Genomic DNA, 23091 nt, shown 5'->3' on the forward strand with positions numbered 1-23091 from the left:
CAAACTGAACTGAATTTCTGTAACCTTTCAAACAAAATCCAGTGCCTGAGTGTGTACTTCATTCATATGAAACCACAGATGGTGATTTGTTCTCTCTGGATAAAATTCTGAGCAGAGAGCAGCATAGCACCTATCCACCATAGGGCTTAAGTGGGACATTAGTTGTACACATAGGCCTTGTGCTAGCCCTAAATACAGGGGTGATTTTCACCCTATCTCCAGGCTGAATGATGTTTGTGCAATCGCCTTTGTGCTTCTAGGGCCAAATTTTCAAAACCTGAACTGATTTTTGGCACAAAAAAGGAAACATCTGAACGATGTCTACTTTGGAAAAAGCGTTACCTTTGGGAAAAGACAGTTACCTTTTCTGTTACTGGTGTTCTTCGAGATGTGTTGCTCATGTCTGTTCCACAATAGCTGTACGTGCTCACCACGTGCACCAGTGCCTCAAGTTCTTCCCCTAGCAGTACCCGTGGGGGTGGGGGAAGCGCCTCCCATGACCCCTGGAGTGGCACCTGCGTGCTCTCCCCACCCTCAGTTCCACCTTACCAGACAACTCCGACAGAGGGGAAGGAGGGTGGGATGTGGAATAGACATGAGCAACACATCTCGAAGAATACCAGTTACGGAAAAGGTAACTGTCTTTTCTTCTTCGAGTGATTGCTTGTGTATTCCACAATAGGTGATTCCAAGCTATATCTGTTGGAGGTGGGTAGGAGTTCAAAAGTTCCCAGGACTGAGGACAGCCCTTACTGAAGCCGCGTCATCCCTGGTTTGGGGGACGATCGCATAGTGCGAGGTGAATGTGTGAAACAAAGACCATGTGGCAGCTCTACAAATGTCCTGGATGGGAACGTGGGCCATGAAGGCAGCCAACGAGGCCTGCACCCAAGTCGAGTGTGCCCTCACAATGGGTTGAGGGGGACACCCGCCAGCTCATAACAGGAACGGATGCGCAAAGCGATCCAACTGGAAAGCCGCTGAGTGGAAATCGTCTGGCTCCTCGCACTCTCAACCGAGGCGACAAACAGTTGCGAGGACTTTCTGAATGGCTTGGTCCGCTCGAGGTAGAAAGCCAGAGCCCGCCGCACATCGAGCACGTGAAGATGGCGCTCCTCACTGGATGCGTACGGCTTGGGGCAGAGGACCAGTAGAAAAATGTCCTGACCCATGTGGTAGGCGGAGACCACCTTCGGGAGGAACGCGGGGTGTGGGCGGAGCTGGACTGTGTCCTTATGAAAGACCGTGTACGGCGGCTTGGAAGTTAGGACCCTGAGCTCCGAGACTCACCTGGTCGATGAGATTGCAACCAGAAAGGCCACCTTCCACGAGAGGTGAGACCAGGAGCATGTGGCTAGTAGTTCAAACGGGGGCCCCGTGAGACGAGCAACACCAGGTTTAGGTCCCACTGCAGGACCAGAGATCTAGAATATGGAAAAAGTCGGTCCAAACCCTTAAGGAACCGGCCAGTCATAGCATGGGAAAATACCGTGTGCCCCTACACTGGCGGATAGAAGGCCGATATGGCTTCCAAGGTGCACCTTGACTGATGACAGCCCCAGGCCCTGGGCCCTCAGGTGGAGGAGGTAATCAAGGATAAGCTGAATTGGGGTGGTCACCGGAGAGACACCCTGGTCCGCCGCCCACCTAGAAAACCGCGGGCCGTCTACTTTTGAGGAGGACACGCTGAACCTGCTCTGACCACGTCCTTTACTCTCCACCTAACCACTGAGCAGCCACGCCGTGAGGTGAAGAGCTGTCAGGCTGGGGTGGAGGAGCGGCCCTGGTCCTAAGAGAGCAGGTGGAGCGGCTACCGCCACGGTGGAGCAACCGCCAGGTCCGTGAGGGTCCCATACCAAAGCTGCCTGGGCCCCGCCAGGGCAATCAGGAGGACCCAGGCCTTGTCTGCCTTTTTCTTTTTCTTCTCCAGGACCCTGCTGATTAGAGGGAATGGGGGAAAGGCATAGAGAAGCCAGCCTGACAGGAGAAAGGCATCAGAGACAGTGTCCCTCTCCAAGCCCCCCTGGAGCAGAACCGGGGGCATCACTGGTTCTGCCAAGTCACAAATAGATCCATCTGGGGATTTCCCCACCTTCTATTGTGGAATAGATATGGAGGGATGTCATACTCAAACTCAGACTGATGTTGGGCATATTTCAGGTTTGAATTCGTACCGGCCCAGGAGATCCTGATGGTTTGCCATTCGTAACTGGAAGCTCGAAGATGGATAAATTTTCCTTCCGAAAGAGTCCAGTCTCTGAGAGTCTTTGTTCTTTGGGGTCGGGGCTGGCTGACCCTGCCATTCCCTGTGGTTGACCGACTCGACCACCAGGGAGTTGGGCACAGGGTGGGTATACAAGCACTCATACCCCTTAGTGGGTACAAAGTACTTGCGTTCCACCTTTTTTAGAGATGGGGGCCAAAGGGGCCGGTGTTTGCCACAGGGCATTTGAAATCTTAGCCACCCCTTCGTGGAGAGGCAAGGCAACCCTACCCAGTGCCGATGGGGACAACATGTTAAACAGGGAGTTTGAGGGCTTCTCCATCTCTTCTGCCTCCCTCTTTAAGAGTTCTTGGTTGGCCCTGAAGTCCCCTTTGGGGTAGAGGGGGGCAGGGCCACAATCACCTTCCCGGGCACGGCGAAGAGGCCAATGCGATGCTCTGGGTGTCGGCTGGCACGGAGGGTCCGCCACCTGGTCAGACTCCGGGCATGGTGCCGAGGACATACATCCCACCAACTCCTTTCTCAGAGGTCCGGAGAGGCAGGCCGACAGTGCTTCCAAAGCTCCAGCCACCGAGCAAGCTCCCACCAGTGGCTGTGCCAGAGGCCACGGTGCCCACTGGTACCATTGGGTCAGCCACGATGCTCGGTGCCACTGCACCTGCTGAGGCACTGGTGGGGCTAGCTGTTCGGGTTGGCTGGCCCGGCCCATTGAAGGACGGCTACGAATGGAGACCGGGATGGCGTAAGATCTGCTGCTGTCTCTGGACTGGGAGAAGCAGCGGTGCCGGGATCTATGACGGCCATGGGACAGCGATCTCAACGTGGAGGACCGGTACCGACAGTAACAGCTGCTCCATGAACAGCCTTGACGGGCGGACCCACGACGGTGAGACGCTAGCGATCAACACCCAGGGCTGCGACTTGGAGCAGGAGTCCAAGCGGGAATGGTGTCGACAACCATGGCGTGACGACTGCAGTACCCTCTATGAGACGAGGACCAATGGTGATGCCCGCTGCGGTCCCGTCGATATTCGCTCCTTCAGGACGAGCGGTGCCACAAGTCCCAGCCGGCCGGAACCCAAACAGACAGTCTGGTCGGCGTCGAGGGCAATCCACATGGACTCTGCCCGGAGAGGTCCGGCGTCGGGAACATTCCCTCAACGGAGACTGGTACCGGGCCGGAGGTGACTGCAGAGTTCCTAGTGGTGGCTTGCCTCTGGAGCGCGGGGCCAACATTAGCACCGCTCCGGGCACCGGCATGGACATAACGTCCCAGGCCACCTGAAGGGCTTCAGGCGTGGACGGCATCCGGAGAGGGCTGCTCCAAAGGAGCCAGGCTATTCCGCTCAATGTGAGTCGGAGACCTGGGGCCCAGTGAGGATTGAGGACTGCCCGACATGGGTCTAGCCTCTGTCCCAGACTTCCCTCGGTGCCGCTGTGAAGCGGGAGTCTTTCTGGCCCTCTTGGCGTGCCCCGTGGATGGGGAGTGGTGCTGATTGGTCGATGGCACTGGAGGGTCGCTGCGTACTGATGCCGTGGTGCCGGGTACTGGTTTGGAGCAGCCTGCTGGGATCGGGATCAGCGCCGACTCCATCAGGATGGCCCGGAGCCTAATGTCCCTTTCTCTTTTGGTCCGAGACTTAAACGACTTGCAAATCTTGCACCTTTCGCTGATATGGGTTTCTCCCAAACAGCGCTAACAGTCTGCGTGCGGGTCACTTCTTGGCACAGAACACCGACAAGAGCCGCATGACTTAAACCCTGGAGCACGGGGCATGCCCCATCCCAGGCTCACTGACTGACTAAACAGGTAACTAACTAGAGGTGCTATCACTGAACGAACAAACAGTTCTGGGGACGAGCTACAGCAAAGCTGGAGCAGAGCATTTCCGATGCATCTTCACTAGCGGCAAGAAAGAACTGAGGGTGGGGGGAGCGCACAGCTCCCCTTATATTGCGCCAGGTAGGCACCACTCTAGGAGTTGCAGGGGATGCTCCCCCCTATGGGTATTGCTAGGGGAAAAACTTCCGGCACCGGTGCACGTGGCGAGCACACACATCTATTGTGGAACAGACATGAGCAATCACTCGAAGAACAACAAAACACTGCTGTTACAAAACTGTGCCCGCAATCCTAATTTTGTGAGTGCAAAGCAGGGAGGTTCCATTAAGACCAGGATGAAAATCAGGCCATTTAACTGTGAAAGCACTACTCTCTTTCTTTGGCTTTAGTCCTATTCTCCTTGCTGGGAGAATTGGTGAAGGGAAACAGGTTTGATCTGCTCCAAATTTAAGATCTGATGGTCCCATTCAGTTATGCCGATGGAGGGGAAGTGGGAGTAAATAGCATGGGGACATGGAATGGAAAAGTCATAGCTTCAGTACACGTATTTCTAACTCTCAACGCCGTCAGCTGCAATTCAATGGAGTTTGTGGTTCAGAAGACTGTTTGCTGGCAGTGGTAGGCCTATGGTGGTAGCCTTTTATTGCAGCAGGGGCTGGGCTTAAACAAAGTATTAACTCCTGCTCCGTGCATGGGCCTGGATCCACAAAAGGATTTAGGCACCTCGAAAATCACAGGAACAACAATGCAATCCACAAAGCCTGAGTTAGGTGCCTTCCCTAGACAATGTATCAGGAGAGATGGGTGTCTAAGAATGCGATCCACAAAAGCCAGCAAGTTAGGCAGGGAGCCACCTAAACTAGCCAATGGAAGATGTGAAGGAGAGGGGCATATCTAAGCCCCATTCCTTTCAGGGAGACAGACGCCTAAATCCAAGCTGCAGGGAGGTGCCTATCTCTGCTTGTGATTCACAGCCAGGAACCAGGTGGCACAGGTGCCTAAGTTGTTTCTTGTGAGAATGAGTTAGGGCCCTGCCTCACTCCACACACAATGGTTGGAGGAGGAGGAAGAGATGCCCACCTAATAGCTTTTAGCTCAGTGCTTAAAGCATTTAAATACATCAGTAGTCACTGGGCTAGAGAGAGCAAAAAAAAGAATGACTCTATAGCCTGATGGTTAGAGCATTTATCCGGGAGATGGGGGACTCTGGGGCCAGTCCCCCTGCTCCATTGACTCTTTAATTATTTATCCACAGTGGAACAGCTTCCATAGGAGAGACTGAAGAAGCCCCATACCAGAATATCCCATAGCCTTGGTCTCATACATCCCAGGTGAGTTCTCTAACCATTGGGCTAAAAATTATAAGGTCGGTAATAGCACTCCCACCTCCTCCTCCGGCCAGATTCTGAATGAGATTCAATCCAACAGATGGCCTCTGAGTATGCCCACTGGATCAGGCTCCACAGGTGAGAAAGATGCTTCTCTTCCTAGTTTTCCCTGGTTTGTGGATTGCTCTGGGGATAAGGCAGGACACTGGTGTGAGGCAGCAGTGCACGTGCCCAGAGACAAAACTTAGGTACTGAAGCAACTTTTACAGTGAAAATTTTGGCTCTGAGTGAGTTTACGCACCTATAGTGCATATCTGTGCTTTAATTCATAATGGAGGGGAGGGGGTTGTGGGAGGAGACCTAAAATAGTGTGAAGTAAAAATTCTAATTACCGAAAAGAATAGCTAAAACCTATCAAAAGGGGGGAGGTCTCAGAGCCCAGGCTCCACCCCGAGTGGGAACATTTATACTGCTATTCTTAGCCTTGGAGCATGAGCCCTGCAAGCCCAAATCAGCTTATCCACGCTCTGAGATTCACTGCTGCAATGCAGACATACCCCTAAACGCTTTGTGCCTGAGTTTCCCCATCTAATCAAAGGGGGTAGTAGCTATAATGCCTACCTCACACAGACATTTGAACATTAGTTAGTATTTGTTATTACTCTTCAAAGTTATACCCTCAGTCAGGACACAGATAAGAGATGCCGCTGATCAGTGACTTTCACTACGGAATGCATTTATGTTTCACTGTATTTTCTTGGACAAACTACTTAAGATTCTTCCATTCCTCTACTGATTGAGTTGTACATTTATGAAGCAGCATGCTAGGGTAGCCTTCCGAGTGTAAAGCTAGAACAGAGGTGGGCAAACTTTTTGGCCCAAGGGCCACATCTGGTATGGAAATTGTATGGTGGGCCATGAATGCTCACAAAATTGGGGGTTGGCATGCAGGGGGGGGTAAGTGCTCTGGGGGGGAAGAAATGAGGAGTTGAGGGTGTAGGAGGGGGCTCCGAACTGGGGCAGGAGGTTGGGGTGTAGGGGGGGTGGGTGGTGAGGGCTCCAGCTGTGGGTGAGGGCTCTGGCGTGGGGCTGGGACCGAGGGGCTCAGGGCTAGGGCAGGGGGTTGGGGCACAGGACAGGGTCAGGGGTGTAGGCTCCGGGCGGCACTTACCTCAAGCAGCTCCCAGAAGCAGCGGCATGTCCCTGCTCTGGCTCCTATGCAGAGGCGCAGCCAGGTGGCTCTGCGTGCTGCCCTTCTGCAGACACAGCCCCTGCAGTTCCTGGCCAATGGGATCTGTGGGGGCCACACTTGGGGTGGGGGCAGCGTGTGAAGCCCCCTGGCTACCCCTACACATAGGAGTCGGACGGAGACATGTCGCTGCTTCCAGGATCCATTGCAGAGACACGGCATGCATGGAGCGGGGCAAGCCCTGGTCCAGCTCCCCAACAGGAGCTCGAGGGCTGGATTAAAACGTCTGAAGGGCTGGATGTGGCCCCTGGGCTGTAGTTTGCTCATTCATGGTCTAGCTGCTGCCCATATTACCCCCAGCTACACTGCTATTTTTAGCATGTTTGTTTGAGCTGAGCTAGCAAATCTGTCTACCTACATTGAGAAGCAGGGTCCCAGCTGCAGTGTAGACATATTCTTATAGAGAACACATTCTTTTCTCTATTGACTGGCCTCCTCTTCCATCTTTTTATTCCTTTTGTTACATGGTAGAAGAGGGAGCCTCTTGATAATCCTGGCTGGGGAATCATACTGCTATATATGCAGAAGCCAAAGGATCAATATGAGAATAGAATAGAGTGCTTTTAAACAAGCATGGTCTTACAGGATTGTTGTTGTAATAATAACTCTGCTCTCTCCAGACACTTTGGCTGGGTTGGGACTGCTAAGGAGGCGAGATTGTAAAATCAGGGAAGTGCAGAACAGATGTGCTGATGTCAGAAGAAAGGGCATTCTCTTTTGATTATTTTCTTGATTTTTTTTTTTTTTAGTTTATTGAGATTACAAGAATAAAATTCCAGGTTTTTGGAAGTCAGGGACTGATCTTTCCAGCTGTTCTGCCTCCTACAACTAGAACACAGGACTCTTTTGTTTAAACATTTGCATAAGAGTGCAGGGAGCACAAACTCTTAAACAAAGCATTATTTCCTTAATAGGAAAGTATAAATTTAGCTAATAATGTATTAAAGAGCCCAGACTTACTGTTCCTTTCTTAGAAAAAATACTATTGTTTACTCACATAACATTTTTGGCACCATAAATGTACAGCATGCTTAAAAATATGGTTAAGACCTATTTCTTATTCCAAATGCAATCTCTAATGAAAGTGAAGGCATATTAAAAAAGCCAAAATAACCCCAAGCTTACTATATTTAAAAATATTAGCATTTTTAGGCCAATCGTGTGACTTCTTTTTTAAATGCCTGAGGCTGGCAATACCGGAGCTTACAATGTAAACAGCCTGAGTCAAGCCCAAAATATCAAAGTAGACCAAAAAAAATAGAAAAGTCACTTATTGATTCTTTCCTGAAATGTGGCCCACAGTCACCACCTTTGCTGTTTTGCCTTGCTGGGAACTTGAGTGTTGAGTTCCAACTGGGACTTTGCAGCAACACCCAGCATGCTCGCACTTAATGACCTCTTGTATGGAAGATTCCATCTTCATGGACACTTTAAACTTGCTTTTAAAGGAATGAGAATGCTTTAATAATAAAAATAAAAGGAAATAAATTACAAGTACTTTGGCAATGAAGCAAAATGCCAGGCAGAGAGCCTAGAAGGGGCAGGTGCTGAGACTGTTGTGCTTGGAGTATAAAGTAAGTAATTAGGAATAAAAGCTCTTCCACTAACAGCCCCACACAGATCTCATCCATCACACAAACCGCAGGAGGATGTGGGGGGATATGAGTCATCAATGAACCACACCGGGAAATGGACCAAATTAATTTAATACAGGAATGCTTGTCGGTGTAACCCTAAAATTACATTTTAGACACTTTAACTGTTAAACAAATATGTGTCCAACACCTGTGGAAAGGCAGGACCCAGTCATGTAGCTCTTACTCACAGTAGTAGGGACAACAGTATCAAACCTGGATTCTGTATCATCAAGTGTTACTGTTTCTCATGGTGCCTGCCTTATTTTGTCTCTCCCCAGGCATGTCATTCATCATAAAATGATGGTTCCTATTAACCAGTACACTAAAACATGATTCTATTTGTAAAGGGTAAACATCAACGTTTTTAAGAAGCTAGCACACTATCAGTGCATTTACTAAGGTATTTATAAAAATGCTAGTGCCAGGAATAAATGGTGTCCCCAATATCTCACACCTGCTTACATAAAAGTACTTGGCTAAGCCACTAATTTTTCCAAAATTGGATTTTTTCCCTTTAAAGCATTAGTAATTGACTCTGTACTTTAAATAGTGGAAAATCTGAATCAAGATTCCTTCCCCTTCTAGTGACTACCAAAAGACCAAGTCAGCTTTAGTCTCTGTGCACTATCACCCTCAGGAGCCAAGCATTTTCAGTGTTGTTACAAGCAGAGGGGAAAAAAATTACCTCATAGGTTCAGGGTGGATAATTTCCACTCCTAAACTAAAAGTTTTAAAGAAACCTCTTGCTCCTTCAAGTTCCAAATTCCAAGGACAAAGCCATCTTCATTTCAATAAACTCTTATAAGATAAGATTATTTTTACACTATGCTTCCAAATGAGGAAATCCAGACAAAAAGTTACTATGACTAGCAGCAAACATTTATTAAAATGCAGCAGTTCAATCTGGTTTCCCAAGGGAAAAGATGCCTACATTTATTTGTAATTATTTATTAAATTGTTTTAAGATTTACTGAATGTACTAATCCATGTCTCTGGGCTCACGTACAATACCATTTAAAAGCATATACGAGACTTTCGGTTGAACTAATGGCCACATTCACTATCCTTCTCAATCAACAAAACTATACCCCTTCGCCAGAGCCCCAATCACCCCATCCAAACTACATAAGCCTGTGAAATAGATTGGTTTTGCAGCATGCTCCGAAGGTCAATAAACCAATGAGCAAGAGTTAGTTCCAAATTCAAGGGCCTTCCACAGGAAGGTCGAGCATCAGTAGATCACAACTGCCAGAGTAAAACATGAGAAGAGACGCATCCCCTGTAATAAGCTCTGGGCAGACAGATGAGATTTAGCACCAAGTGGAAGAAGCTAGATATTATTATTTCAGACAAAGTGTTTAAAGAGGCGCCTTATAATGAGGAAGAGTATCTGGAGCTCTGAAGGTAGCTGAAGATAGCAATTTCAAAGAAATCTGAGATTTATAATTCAATCTCCAGGAACCTAGAGTTGCTGTAAATTGAGTTTGCGATGTAATTTCTTAGTTTTAACTCAGCTTCTGATGTTTTGACACTGACTGCTGTTCCATTATCGGTATTAAAAGGACAATCAAGCTAGTTCAGTGCAGCATCTTCGGGTCTAGTCCTACTCTAACGGAAGTAAAAATTCTACTGTCATCAATGAGAGAAGAATCAGGCTACAGTTCTTCTGTATAAAAGTATTTCAGTTGCTCCCATACATCAGTCTGTTCACAGTTCATGCTTCTTGAAAAAAGAAAGGCTTCATTATGACTACTTAGAAACTTTTCACCATCGGTATACTAATTATAGGACAATATCATTAAATGATAAATAAATATCATTAAATCGTTAGGCTTTAGGACCCAATCATGCAAGGTGCTGAGCATATTCAGGATCTGAGAGTGATCACAAGTTTGCAGGATCAGTCCTAATTCACAACAAAATTCCACACCAAAAACTTCAGTACATTGCATGAACTTTCTTTCCAAGCTATGAGATTTTACATAGTCCAATTCATGCAAATGATTCCAAGGGCTTAGTAAGGAGGTTCAGGTCTACGCTAGGTCATCATTCAGAAAATATTGTAAAAGAAACTTACCACCTTCTTTTCCTCTTCTTTATTTGGATCATCCCCATAAGAAAGTACAAAGTCAATTCGTCGGACACCATCCCTGAAGAAAATAGAATCTTTGCTTTGGTGTCTCTTGTTAATCTGTGGAGAACATAAGAAACATAATTAAAAATCAAATCTTGTTATTGCTCTGAAACCAGGCAGACGAGAGGGTTGTTTCCTCAGTTTGGTTCAGTTCTTCAGTCTTTTCAGACCTGAAGAGATCTGTACTCAGGTGAAATTTGAACAACAGCTCCACATATGAAGTTATGAAGTGATCTCAAAACTGGCTGCACATATGCATGGCCCATCCACATACCTTATGTGTCACAAATGTTATATACACTACACTATACAATGATATACATTAGTGTAACAATGCTTGGCAATACTGCTATAGTTAAAGGTCACTCACAATCTTCTGAAATGCCTCTTTTCAGTTTAACACTTTTCTGCAAAAATGATCATGGTAAGTGATTTAGTGTCTGAGAGTATGATGTCCACTGTAAAATATTAGCATGCCCCTTTAAACAAAGACAAACGAGCACAGTTTAAAACCCTGAAAGCTGGTGGCACTACAGCAACTCTGAAAGTAAAGAAAGTCCATGCACTTTCCATTTCAAAACAAGGCTCATTAAAGCAGCAGTTGTCCGGAAACATTGCTAAGCAACAATACTTAGATGATCACATATATAATTAGAACACAAAGAACATATGGGTTACATTTAACAGGTTACATAATTTATTACTTGCCGTCCTTTAAAAAAAATCTCCTAGACCAATGGACCGGACCAGGAGAGCAGGGACATTGTACTTAAAAAAAAAAAAATCTAATAGTTAATTTCACATTTTCATTTGCAGGATGCTAGAATGGCATAAATCTCTATCATTGTAACTGAGCTACTGAAATTATACTTTCAAATTAATAAAGATCACTACCTCAGCATGCCTGCTCTTGTCAATACTGTTAGGCTTGGATAATCCAACACAATGTTTTGTCTAGAAACAACAACTTTTCTAAAACAGGATCTTTCTGATTATCCCACTCCAGAAAATCTGCCTTACCAAAATAAAGCAATCTACACAGGCCGACACTTTGGGCTAAATTCAACACTGGCCTAAAAGTGTTTAGGTGTCATAGACTTTAGTAAGAGTTGCGTGTGTTTACACAAGGGCTGAGTTTGGTTTTTAGGGCTCAATTCTACATTTTATTAGAGCTGGAAAAGGAATCATGTACAAAGGAGGTATGTCACTGTTAACTATAGATCAAATTCTGCTCTAGTTTACACCCCAAAGTACATAAAAAGTTCTCTAAAAACTTGCAAAGTAGTTATCTGAGTATGAACTTTGCTCCCAATTAACAAAAGACATGACACAGTGAAGCATGTTATGACCACAGCCATCCAAGCCACTAGCAGTATCATTCATTACTGTTTTACCCTGAGACGTCGCTTCAGGAACAGATTGTATCTCTTTCCGGTCTGTTGGAACAACCAACAAGGAGTTAGCAAGCATGTCATCCACTTCAAGGACCCAAATCTTGACATTGTTCCAAGCACAGAACTCACAGTGAAGTTAGTGAGAATTCTGTGTCCAAATCAAAGGCAAGATAAGGCTCCAAGCATATGGGGAGGGGATTAAAACAAGCCCTACATGGCTACAATATATCATCCTTAATTATAGCAAATCTAATGCAGCAACTGGCATTCATCAAGTAAAAATGAGGATCCCCCAATGTCTTTATTTTATTTCTATAATACTACCTGTTGCAAACGATGAGGTCACTTAAAAAGTCAAGCAGATCAAAACAGGCCAAGAAAAGGTCATCAGCACACAAATGTAACAACAAAACCAAGCAGTAGCTCATAAAAAGATCAAGCATCTTTTTCATAGGCTTGCTTAATTTTGGAGTCATGCAGCACACAAAAAGCAAATGGGTAGCTATATAATGCCATATCTGATAAAATTATGCTTCAGGGCATAAATTCATCTTAAATGGGATCAAGAAAGAGATGTCCCTTATGTTCCACAACATAGAAAAAGTGAATCGAGGGGCTATGTCTTCATTTTTTACTTGTGGTATCGGTCACTGTTAGAGACAGGATACTGGACCAGCTACCCTTCGTTTGTTCCGATGTAGCAATTTCTATGTTTCTTTAGAATATTCCAACCTTTCAGAGAATTATTGACCATATATTTCAAATTAGAGAAACATACAGTGACAATATAATCTTTTTCAGAACTATTCTTTAATTCCCCCTGGTCCTCTTGTTCATTAACTAGTAATACTTTTGTGTATAATAATTACACCAGACCAACTAAGCTAGACTAATTCATTAGAGAAGGAACATGGGGAGTCTTGGAGAATGATTTTGCATCCACGACCCCTGAAGACTGAGAAGATCCCAGAAAACATGCAATCCAAGAAAGGGAAGAAAAGACACTTTGCATCTGAATTTTATGAGTAGCATATGCTTTTGCATTTATAATTTTGTAGGTACAAATAAATAAGAGGGTGAATACTTACAGATGCAATTATTGTTATTTAGACATATAATCCTTGATTTGAATCAGATAGCCATCAAAATGGTATCACAGAATCATAGGACTGGACGGGATCTTGAGCAGTCATCTAGTCCAGTCCCCTGCACTCAAGGCAGGACTAAGTATTATCTAGACCATTCCTGACAGGTGTTTGTCTAACCTGCTCTTAAAAATCTACAATGATGGAGATTCCACAACCTCCCTAGACAACTTATTTCAGTGCTTAACCACCCTGACAGTTAGGAAGCTTTTCCCAATGTCCAACGTAAACCTCCCTTGCTGCAAGTTAAACCCATTGGTTCTTGCCCTATCCTAAGAGATTAAGAAAAACAATTTTTCTCCTTCCTCCTTGTAACAGCCTTTTATGTACTTGAAAACTGTTATCATGTCCCCTCTCTGTCTTCTCTTTTCCAGACTAAAGAAACCCATTTTTTTTTCAATCTTCCCTTATAGGTCATGTTTTCTAGATCTTTAAGCATTTTTGTTGCTCTTCTCTGGACTCTCCCTAATTTGTCCACATTTTCCAATTGCACACATACGTATTTGGCCTGAAAAAATTGCACCAGCAGTATTTTATGCTCTCAGAATGGGAAGTCTCTTCTAAAAATCAGGCCCTAGGAGCTAAATTCTGCCTTTAATTACCTGTGTGGGAGCTGACTACATTGAACAGCATTTAACTCAAATAACCTGATTAAAATCTACACAAACAAAGAAAATCAATTGAATTCTGCAATCCTTAATCAGGCAAAACTTCCACTGAGGTCAGCAGTGTTCAGGTATTACAATACACCTACAACTATATTTGGCCTTCAATTATATTGAAATCCACAAGGTTTCACAGGTGAACCAAATTCTGACCACAGTTACACGGTACTGAACAACATTACATTTGTTCTTGTCCATAAAGTACTGAGTATCAGTTTAGATATCTAAGAATCTTATAATTTCTGTTTGGATCTAATCTAGGATGGGGAAAATACTCATATGAATCTCTCTCTCTCTCTCTCTCTCTCTCTCAGTCAGCACAAATATAATTACCTGTAACAGTTAGTGGAACGCCTTCTTATTTAGCACATTAATTATGCCCTTCCAACCTTCTGCTTTTAGATTTTGCTGCAAAAGCAAGACCACTCGTGCCCACTATGTGCATGTGCAAATTTAGGGGCTCATATATAAAACCACTGTAAAGTAATTTGTATCAGCTGTATATTTTAAAGCAGCAGTTGGACAGATTCATATTTTCTCTTTCTTAACAGTTCTGTTATTAATTATGGCATATCTATTTGATGTGAGACAAACTATCTATTACATTCATTAATATCCTGACTCAATTTAGCAGCTATTATATCATGTGATTTATATGACTCTTGGAGGAATCTATAACTGAATTACAAGGTACCTCACTAGTGTTACAGATGACTGGTGGAGGCTTATGAAATGTCACCCAGAATGTTCATAGTTTACAACTGCCTACAAGAACCTGATAAATCCAACAGTTGTAAGATAGATGAATAGAAACTATTCTTAAAAAAAAATTATTTGACTTTTTGGTTTCCAATCTTCACCTATAGTAACTCTCCAATGATACAGTCCAATAACCTATATGAGAGCAATGTGATTTTATGAAATTTGGACCAGTCAGGTAATTGAGCATTATCACTTATCTATTATTAAGGGCAAAATTTCCCTTTCATGTAATTATGCAAGTGCAAGCCTATTAAAGTTACACTGCTTTAACTAAGTTCATAATTTAACCCTAAATCTTTATCTTCCATCTAACCATCCACCAGAAGTTGGCAGAAGGGACTATGTCTTAACAGCTACTTCAAAGAATGGCCCTGCTCGCAGCATGTTGCAGTGTTCATATAGGTACAAGCTAAAGCCCTATACCAGGGACTTCAGATCCAAAATAAAGGTTATAAACTGGACTAAAATATGGGTCTGGAATTAAACAAAACCTGCCCTTGAGCTAAGGACAACTGTAAACAAATTTCACATTCTGTTTTGCCTTGATGCATTAGTGTAAAATGACTAAACGCTTTAATGGTGGGCCCACCCAACTAACTGCAGTCCAAAATCCCATCCATTTAAATCCTGTCACACAACTAAATAGCTTATGTACAAGTCCTGACCACCTCTCGCCACTCCTCAGATCCAAAGCAAACAAACCAGCCACCACTAATACAAGAGGGGAAAGCAAACTGCTGAATGTGGCATCAACCACTGAAAAATCATAACAGAAGGTGCTTTATAAAAATGACTTTGCTCCCACCTGGGATTCACACTAAGTGATAGTGACTGTTGTAAATGTTTACTTAACATTAAGTACCCACTAACATGCAGAGTTCTGACCTTAACTTATTCTGTCAAATATCCCTCATTACTGAGGTAAAAATGCACACATTTAATACCATTTAGCAGGTGATAATGTCACAGCCACTGATGATTGAATCCTGTATGATTTCAGGAAAATCCTATCATCCTGCATTCCAACACATTAACATGGAAGGCTACCTGTCTATGCTGCTGTATGCACCACTCCCTTTCCAATGGCAATATAGTAATTCCTCAGAATTCATCCTGCCATTAAACATCTCCCCACCTATGACAGGTTTCAGAGTAACAGCCGTGTTAGTCTGTATTCGCAAAAAGAAAAGGAGTACTTGTGGCACCTTAGAGACTAACCAATTTATTTGAGCATGAGCTTTCGTGAGCTACAGCTCACTTCATCGGATGCATGCCGTGGAAACTGCAGCAGACTTTATATATACACAGAGAATATGAAAAAATACCTCCTCCCACCCCACTGTCCTGCTGGTAATAGCTTATCTAAAGTGATCATCAGGTGGGCCATTTCCAGCACAAATCCAGGTTTTCTCACCCAACCTTCACAGGGTGAGAAAACCTGGATTTGTGCTGGAAACGGCCCACCTGATGATCACTTTAGATAAGCTATTACCAGCAGGACAGTGGGGTGGGAGGAGGTATTTTTTCATATTCTCTGTGGGTATATAAAGTCTGCTGCAGTTTCCACGGCATGCATCCGATTAAGTGAGCTGTAGCTCACGAAAGCTCATGCTCAGATAAATTGGTTAGTCTCTAAGGTGCCACAAGTACTCCTTTTCTCCCCACCTATGTGTCTACACAGTGGAAGCCAAAGAGGGAACTCTACTTTGAGCATTCATTTCCACATTTATTTCCAGTCAGAAATCTGTGTGGTCCTGGGGGGTGCATGTTTTGGAATGTAGTACTTCCCAGACTGGATTCCCTTCCAACCTTAGCACATTCCCTAACATCCCACAGAGCCCCAACATTGCAGACTTGGGACAAAAGACTCAAACTCTGCTCCTCCAATCTATAGTTTTATAATGTTCCATTTTGTTTTCACAGTGTATGGCTACTTTTGGGCACTAAATCAACTGTAATCTAAGAAGTACTTCAGTCATTTTCAAATCTTTAGGAAGGACGCCTTATCAACTAGCTTAATCAGAGTTGTACTGTATTGAAGAGCTATAGGATATGAAAATAATTTATAAGTTAACTAGCTAATTATGCCAATAACAATACTCTCAAATTTGGCTCTAGGAGTTGTACGATTATTGGCCTCCATTGCTGGAGAAGGCAATAGCCAATGTCCCACATCCCTCAGAATTGAAATCTTTATTGCACCTGTCCTAAAATAAATTCAATTTTAGAATATTTTGCAGATTTGTAACAATAATGTTTACAAACTGATGATTTAGTTTGTTTTTTTATGTAATAGTTATGCCTGTCTTACTTCTAGCTTGGTTTGTAAGTTTTTATCTCTGAGATAATATCATAGCAATTTGAAATTAATACACTATAAATAATTTAGTTATTAATTTGTACAAATTAACAATCCACTGCAGAAATATTCCCTGTGGATACTGAAATGCATGAAAATTAGAAAGACGAGAAAGCTGCATTACAGGAATCAGCGTTCTAATCATAAGTAAGCATTCGACTCTATCACAGGTGTTACAGATTCCGCGACTTTTCGGGACCTCTGTGACTTCTGCAGCTCCCGGCGCAACTGACCCCAGGGCCGCCAGCGCAGCTTGGGCGGCCCCTTGGCCAGCCGCACCGGCCACTACTGAGGCAGTTTTGGCCTCCCCCACCCCTCAGTTCCAGCAAGTCATGGACAGGTCGTGGGCCATGAATTTTTGTTTATTGCCTGTGACCTGTCCACGACTTTTACTAAAAATACCCATGACTAAAACGTAGCCTTAATCATAAGGGTAAAAACTCCAGTGGCTCATAAAGCAAACACAGTTTGCACCAGGAGTTTATTAGGTTTTTTTTTTTAATCTGATGTTCATGAAAAAACACCTCTTTAACAGAATTAGCTAAACATTTTCTTAAAACTAAAAGAGAGAGATACTGATTAAAGTTCTTCCATGCTAAAAAAAACCCCCTCTAAAATGAAAGTCATTCCTAATGAACAAAAACATTCTGTAACTGCACTTACATGGCACATGCAAATGTATATGTGCTCCACCAAAAATCAATGAGCCAATTCATTCATCCCTGCTATAGTTCTCCAGTAACTCCAATGGAATTATTATATGAGGGATTCATTTAGCATAAGGTTCTGTAGCATTTTCTTGCTGTAAGGAATCAATATAATTTAATTGGTTGTTATCAGTTTGCCAGGAAAGTGTAATATAAACCAGGAATGTCCCAATTTCAAGGTTTGCTTCACGCAAGCAGCACAAAGTTGCAATAAAGTTTTCAATTTAAAAAATATATGCTTGTAAGTATTTCCTGCACTTTTTGGTCTGACGTTAAAATACACAGAAAAACTAGGAAGATACAGGGAAATATTTAAACAAAAAACAAAGAAAAAAACTATGCTAAAAGAGAAAATATGTGTTAATGTAAGACACCAGAGCCCAGTGTAAGTAAGCACACAATTCCAGTGCATCTCAGCATGTCATTCTCCATTTCTATTTAAACTTTATTTTTGCTTTATGAAGAGAGTATGTATATCAGGTGTTGTAGTATATTTGGTGAAGCAAACAAGGAATAGGTTGGAGAATTTTTCAATATTAATTAGTTGCATTTGCAGCCTATACTTATTATTTACAACTTATTGTAATAAGAAACAAGCACATAAAATACCTCAAATTATGTTAGTGATTATTTCTTCATCTTTAACACATTTTAAAGTATCATGCTGACTCTGGACACAACTACAGATCATTACGGTAGGAGGAAACAAACTTACATAGACTAATAACACCAGAATTAGAACACACCCTATATAGATTATTTCGTCAAACAAAACAATGAGTACAAACATAAAAGAAAAACTTTCCAGTTCTCTCATTTAACATCTGCATTTTGTCCATATTAAGTTATATAATCATTTTCAACTTGCTTGGTTTATGGATTGCAACCAAACACAACAAGTGCCCATAGGCCAATCTACTATCTGAATACTTCAAATCCACATTTGCTTTCACATACTAGAGAAAACATGATTAGCTTTTGAAGGATGAGGACATGTTTGAAAAACTGGAAAATTTTCAGGGGGCTATATTTTGGCACACAATAATAGAAGACACCAAAAATTCATGCAAGGAAGCATGAATACTGCTTGCTGCTTACCACTTGATGATCAGGGATGAGTAAAGTAGTCTCAGTGCTGCTTAGGCCCTGCCAGTGGCATCATGGGAAAGACATAATGTTAGTGATGATGCAAAGGCAGCAGGACGTTTTAAAAGTTATTTCAGCAGAAACAATGAAGCTTTGGGTTGTTTTTGTCAAAAGTTGTGCAGAGTGATTGCTGGATTTCAGCCCCAGGAAACTGTAGATTAACTAAATCATTTCATCATCTCTACTTCTTCAGACGAAACAGGTTGTTTGGATTATAGCCACTGATGTTTTACATGGTTTAGTAGAACAGAGAAATGCACAGTTAGAAAAAGGTGCCAATCCAATATCTAAGCTTTTCCATTGTAAAAATGATAATCAATCAGTAAATATTTTGGAACTCATGACAGTCTACTACATGATAAAGGAAAATCTTATAGAAATAGGCTATTTCCTACTTAATTTTGGAAAGGGTTATTTAGGTCCTTCATCCAGAGTTATTTTTCCCATGTAAACTAGAAGTATAACATGCACCTCACAATGAAAACAAGTATGATGAGAGAAATGATTTGGTTTCTGATATGAGTAAGGCAAGATAAATAATGAGAGCAAAGTTAACCACATGCCCTGATCCCACCAGTGTGAATAAGCATTGCTTGTGCAAGTGACAGTTTGTGGGATCAAGCCTGTACAAATGGAAAAGACAATAGTTTGCAAAACAACTATAGAAAATGCTTGTCTAATATGTGATAATCTTTTGTACTGTCATTTTACAAATCTGTTTCCAAAGTTAAATCGCAGCATAAAGATGGAGATAAGCAATGGGATGTGGTAGGATATAAAGTGGTCCAGCAACGGCAAGAGGATGACACATGATGTGAAAATATGGCAGTTATCTGCCAGCTGGAATTGATGCTGGGCAGAGTAGCCTATTTACTTCACATAAAATCCTTGCTTATTAGTACTGTGCAGTTACAGCATTTTGGTAATGGATTTCCCATAACTCACCTTGATTAATGTGTATTAAAATAAAGTAAAAAAACAAACAAACAAAAACACCTTGTTGTCAGTCAATTGGAATAAACACGGAATTTTGAAAACTGAAATGAAATTACAATGAAATGAAACAATGTTTTTATTATTACTTATCCCTTTTTCATTTACTAGAATTCTACCTGGGGAAAACTATAGAAATATCAATATAATTTATTTAAAGCAAACATAACAGTTTTGTCTGCATTTAAATTTTAAGTCAAGAAACAAATATTTGTCTTTCTTTACTTTGCTAATGAACCCAATTCTTGATATTTTCTTCAAACAAAAAAAAAGAAATCCCCATAACAAAGTCCCACCTAGACAACATTATGTAGATCAATCTGTTTGATGATTAAAATGATTCCACAAGGGAAAAGAGCAAATGAGCAAATACAAACAAATGCCATGCCTTGATATGCTAACCTTGACTCAATTCTGCATTGAGGACTGATCCTGCTGCTGTTAATGCCAATCCCCATTATTGGCAGCCGTGGAAGAAGGCTAGAGGAGTACATTAAATCTTTGTAGTTCAGTCTTCAGTGGAAAAGTTTCCCCTGACTACATAGTTAATATGTTTAAAAACTGAAAGTACTGTGCAAGCTTGTGAACAATGGAAGTGCTTATTCTTGCTTTTCTTTGTTCCCCTAAGGATTTCAGCCTCTTCATCTGAAAAATGCCCTCCCTTTTCAAGTTTGCACAATTCCACTTGCTCTCCCCTTTGAGTTTTTCTGTATTTGCATTCACACATTTTTCATCTCATCCATGATCAGCTGTCAACATGGGTTTTAGGCCCCATACCACCCTTTATTTGGCTTCTGCAGGTGCTTTGTTTTAATAAAATCTTGACTTTAAAAAAAAAAAACCTCAGAGATAAAATAACGGTAGAGAACAAAGATGAAACAGAGTAGGATGAAGCCAACAATTCAGTGTAGTCAGTACGGTTGTCAACTGTCTAATCACACAAACCCAAACACTCTTGCCCCGCCCCCTGCCCGGCCCCGCCCCTTCTCCAAGGCCTCGGCCTGCTCACTCCATCCCCCTCCCTCCCTCGCTCACTCTCCCCCACCCTCAATCACTTTCACCAGGCTGGGGCAGAGGTTTGGGGTGCGGGAATGGGTGTGGACTCTGGGCTCGGGGGGTGCGCCGAAGGGTTCGGAGTGTGGAAGGGGGCTACGGGCTGAGCCTGGGGCAGGGAGTTGGGGTGCAAGCTCTGAGAGGGAGTTTGGGTACTGGAGAGGGCTCACGGCTGGGGCAGGGGATTGGGGTGCAGGAGGGGGCTCTGGGCTGGAGCCAAGGGGTTTGGAGTGTGGGAGGAGGCTCAAGGCTGGGGCACGGGTGCGAGGTCTGGGAGGGAGTTAGGGTCCAGGAGGGGGTTCTGGCCTGGGGCAGGGAGTTCGGGGTGAGGGCTCCGACCGGGCAGCACTTACCTCGGGTTGCTCCCAGTCGGTGATGCAGCAGGGCTAAGGCAGGCTCCCTGCCTGTCCTGGCTCCACGCTGCTCCCAGAAGTGGCTGGCATGTCGGGCCCCTAGGCAGAGGCATGGCCAGGTGGTTCTGCATGGTGCGCACTGCCAGCATCTGGAACTGTGGCCAATGGGCACTGGGGGCAGGGGCAGCTTGTGGCACCCCCTGCCTCTCCTTTAGGAGCCACAGGAATGTGACTGCTGCTTCCAGGAGTGGTATGGGGCCAGGACGGGCAGGGAGCCTGCCTTAGCCCCACTGCATCGCTGGACTTCCAGTGCCTAAACTCTCCCGGTTTGGCTTGAGTAGCCTCTGGGAGATAGGGCCTGATTCTGAGAAACTCCCAGGTCCTTAGAAACACACACGTATAATTTAAAAGACTTTCTCATCAAGCTGGGGACCTGAGTCTGCTCTCATGGTACGCTGGTGTAAACCATGAATAATTTCACTGACATTACTGGAGTTCAGAAGTGTCAAACTGGTCAGAGAGCTGAAATACCTTCTCCTCATATACTTAATGTGCAAGATCTTTTGCACAGATCTTGTCACATGTCTGTGCACGTTACCTTGGCTCTGTCACTATACAAACAATAACAACAGGAAGAAATATGAATGGGGTTTTCAAAACCAATCAGAACTGGCTCACACTGAAATTAAAGATAAAATTTCCATTGACTTCAGTGGCAGCAGAATTAGCCCAATGCTGAGTGCTTTAGAAATCTGACCTTATATGTTTTCTGTACTCAATATATACACAGTATTCCTCTAGCAATGTTTCTCTGATGCATTTGGTAGAATTGTGGAAAAATTACAAATTACAATTTTTAAAAAAAAATTTCCAGTTTTTGAAACTGATCTGATTTCACACTTACAAAAAGTGGCATTTTGCGTTTTTTCTACTTGAAAATAGGTCTGTCTAAAATGGGAAGACGTGAAAGTAATGGGCGTTTGCTATTTCTTTCAGATAAAATTCAACTCGTTTTGGGACACACACCGAAAGGTGCTGAGCGCCTGCAGCTCACATTGAAGTCAGTGGGCCAGACACTCAACTGGTGTAAATTGTGTAGCATCATTATCTACAATGGAACTATAGCAGTTTAAACCAGCTGATGATCTGGTTTAGTAAGAGATGATGGTGCTGAGAGCCTTTCATAATGGAAATTTTAATTTCACAAACGTCACAAAAGACAAAATTTCTTAGACACAAAATCAAGCAAAACGATGAACATTTTGGAGCATAAATTTGCAAAAAAATTTCTCATCGTTTTCACACAGCTCTAACAGGTTCACCACCTGATTTATGTGAGTAATGCTATTGCCTTCTGCGGTGGTGAAGAACTTTAAAAAAACCAACAAACCAAAAAATGCTATGTTCAAGTAACATTAATCCCTTAATTGAATCTACAGTAGCAGATAGACAAAGATTAGACTAAAGCTCCATCTGTAAACTACCCAAGTATATGTATTGTTCAGCTATCACAAAGGTCAAAGAACTGTGGTTGATTTGATTTCCCCTGTGCTACAATACCTGAATTGGGCATTAATTTAAAAATGCCATTTAAACTTCCCTTCTAACCCAAAAAATTCTGACTGTTTTTCTTTTGTGCCCTTTTCTCCTCTATTTCTGAAGTGAAAGAATTGGAAAGCAATGAAGTCAGTGATTCTCTACTGCCTCACAATTTGCGTCATCAATTGCAGGTGTGAAAAGTGATGTAAAATGCTAACAAATTGGAATGGTAGCATTTTACTTTCACTTTCCACTATCTTTGCACTCACCTAAGTGATGAGATAGGATAAAATGCATAAGAAAATCAGGCTCATTATAACTTAAATCAGCCCTGTTTGTCACTTGAGTGCTTCAGAGTTATTTATGTGTATCTTGGAGAGTTAAGGATAATCGAGGTAAGATCCCCTGAGCATCTGCCAAGCAGTCTGTTTACAAAGATTAACGCTGGACATGACTGGTAGGCAGGGTTATAGTCTAATCCATGCTATGATTGCATCCAGTCTCAGATGACAGAACCATAGAAAGCAATTTGAAACACTGTCCTCCCTTCTGCAGCTATT

The 23091-nt window shown here is 43.2% G+C and overlaps 1 protein-coding gene and 1 long non-coding RNA gene across 6 annotated transcripts in view; one reads left to right on the top strand and one right to left on the bottom strand.

The window, feature by feature from the left end:
* Positions 1 to 23091, bottom strand: part of ANO5 (anoctamin 5) — a 95480-nt gene that overhangs the window by 43122 nt on the left and 29267 nt on the right. For 3 of the 5 annotated variants that reach the window (XM_073347832.1, XM_073347830.1, XM_073347831.1), the window contains one exon: positions 10359 to 10472. In XM_073347832.1, the coding sequence (XP_073203933.1) occupies positions 10359 to 10472 (114 nt within the window). Of the gene's footprint in view, positions 1 to 10358; positions 10473 to 18545; positions 18594 to 23091 lie in introns of all 5 variants that reach the window. The other 2 variants (XM_073347828.1, XM_073347829.1) reach the window with 1 other exon arrangement.
* Positions 1 to 23091, top strand: part of LOC140912784 (uncharacterized) — a 45903-nt gene that overhangs the window by 8902 nt on the left and 13910 nt on the right. Inside the window, exon 2 of the long non-coding RNA XR_012159378.1 lies at positions 5323 to 5398. This is a non-coding gene — a long non-coding RNA (uncharacterized lncRNA). The remainder of the gene's footprint in view (positions 1 to 5322; positions 5399 to 23091) is intronic.

Source organism: Lepidochelys kempii, chromosome 6 (genome assembly GCF_965140265.1).
Source record: "Lepidochelys kempii isolate rLepKem1 chromosome 6, rLepKem1.hap2, whole genome shotgun sequence".
NCBI classification, from domain to species: Eukaryota; Metazoa; Chordata; order Testudines; family Cheloniidae; genus Lepidochelys; species Lepidochelys kempii.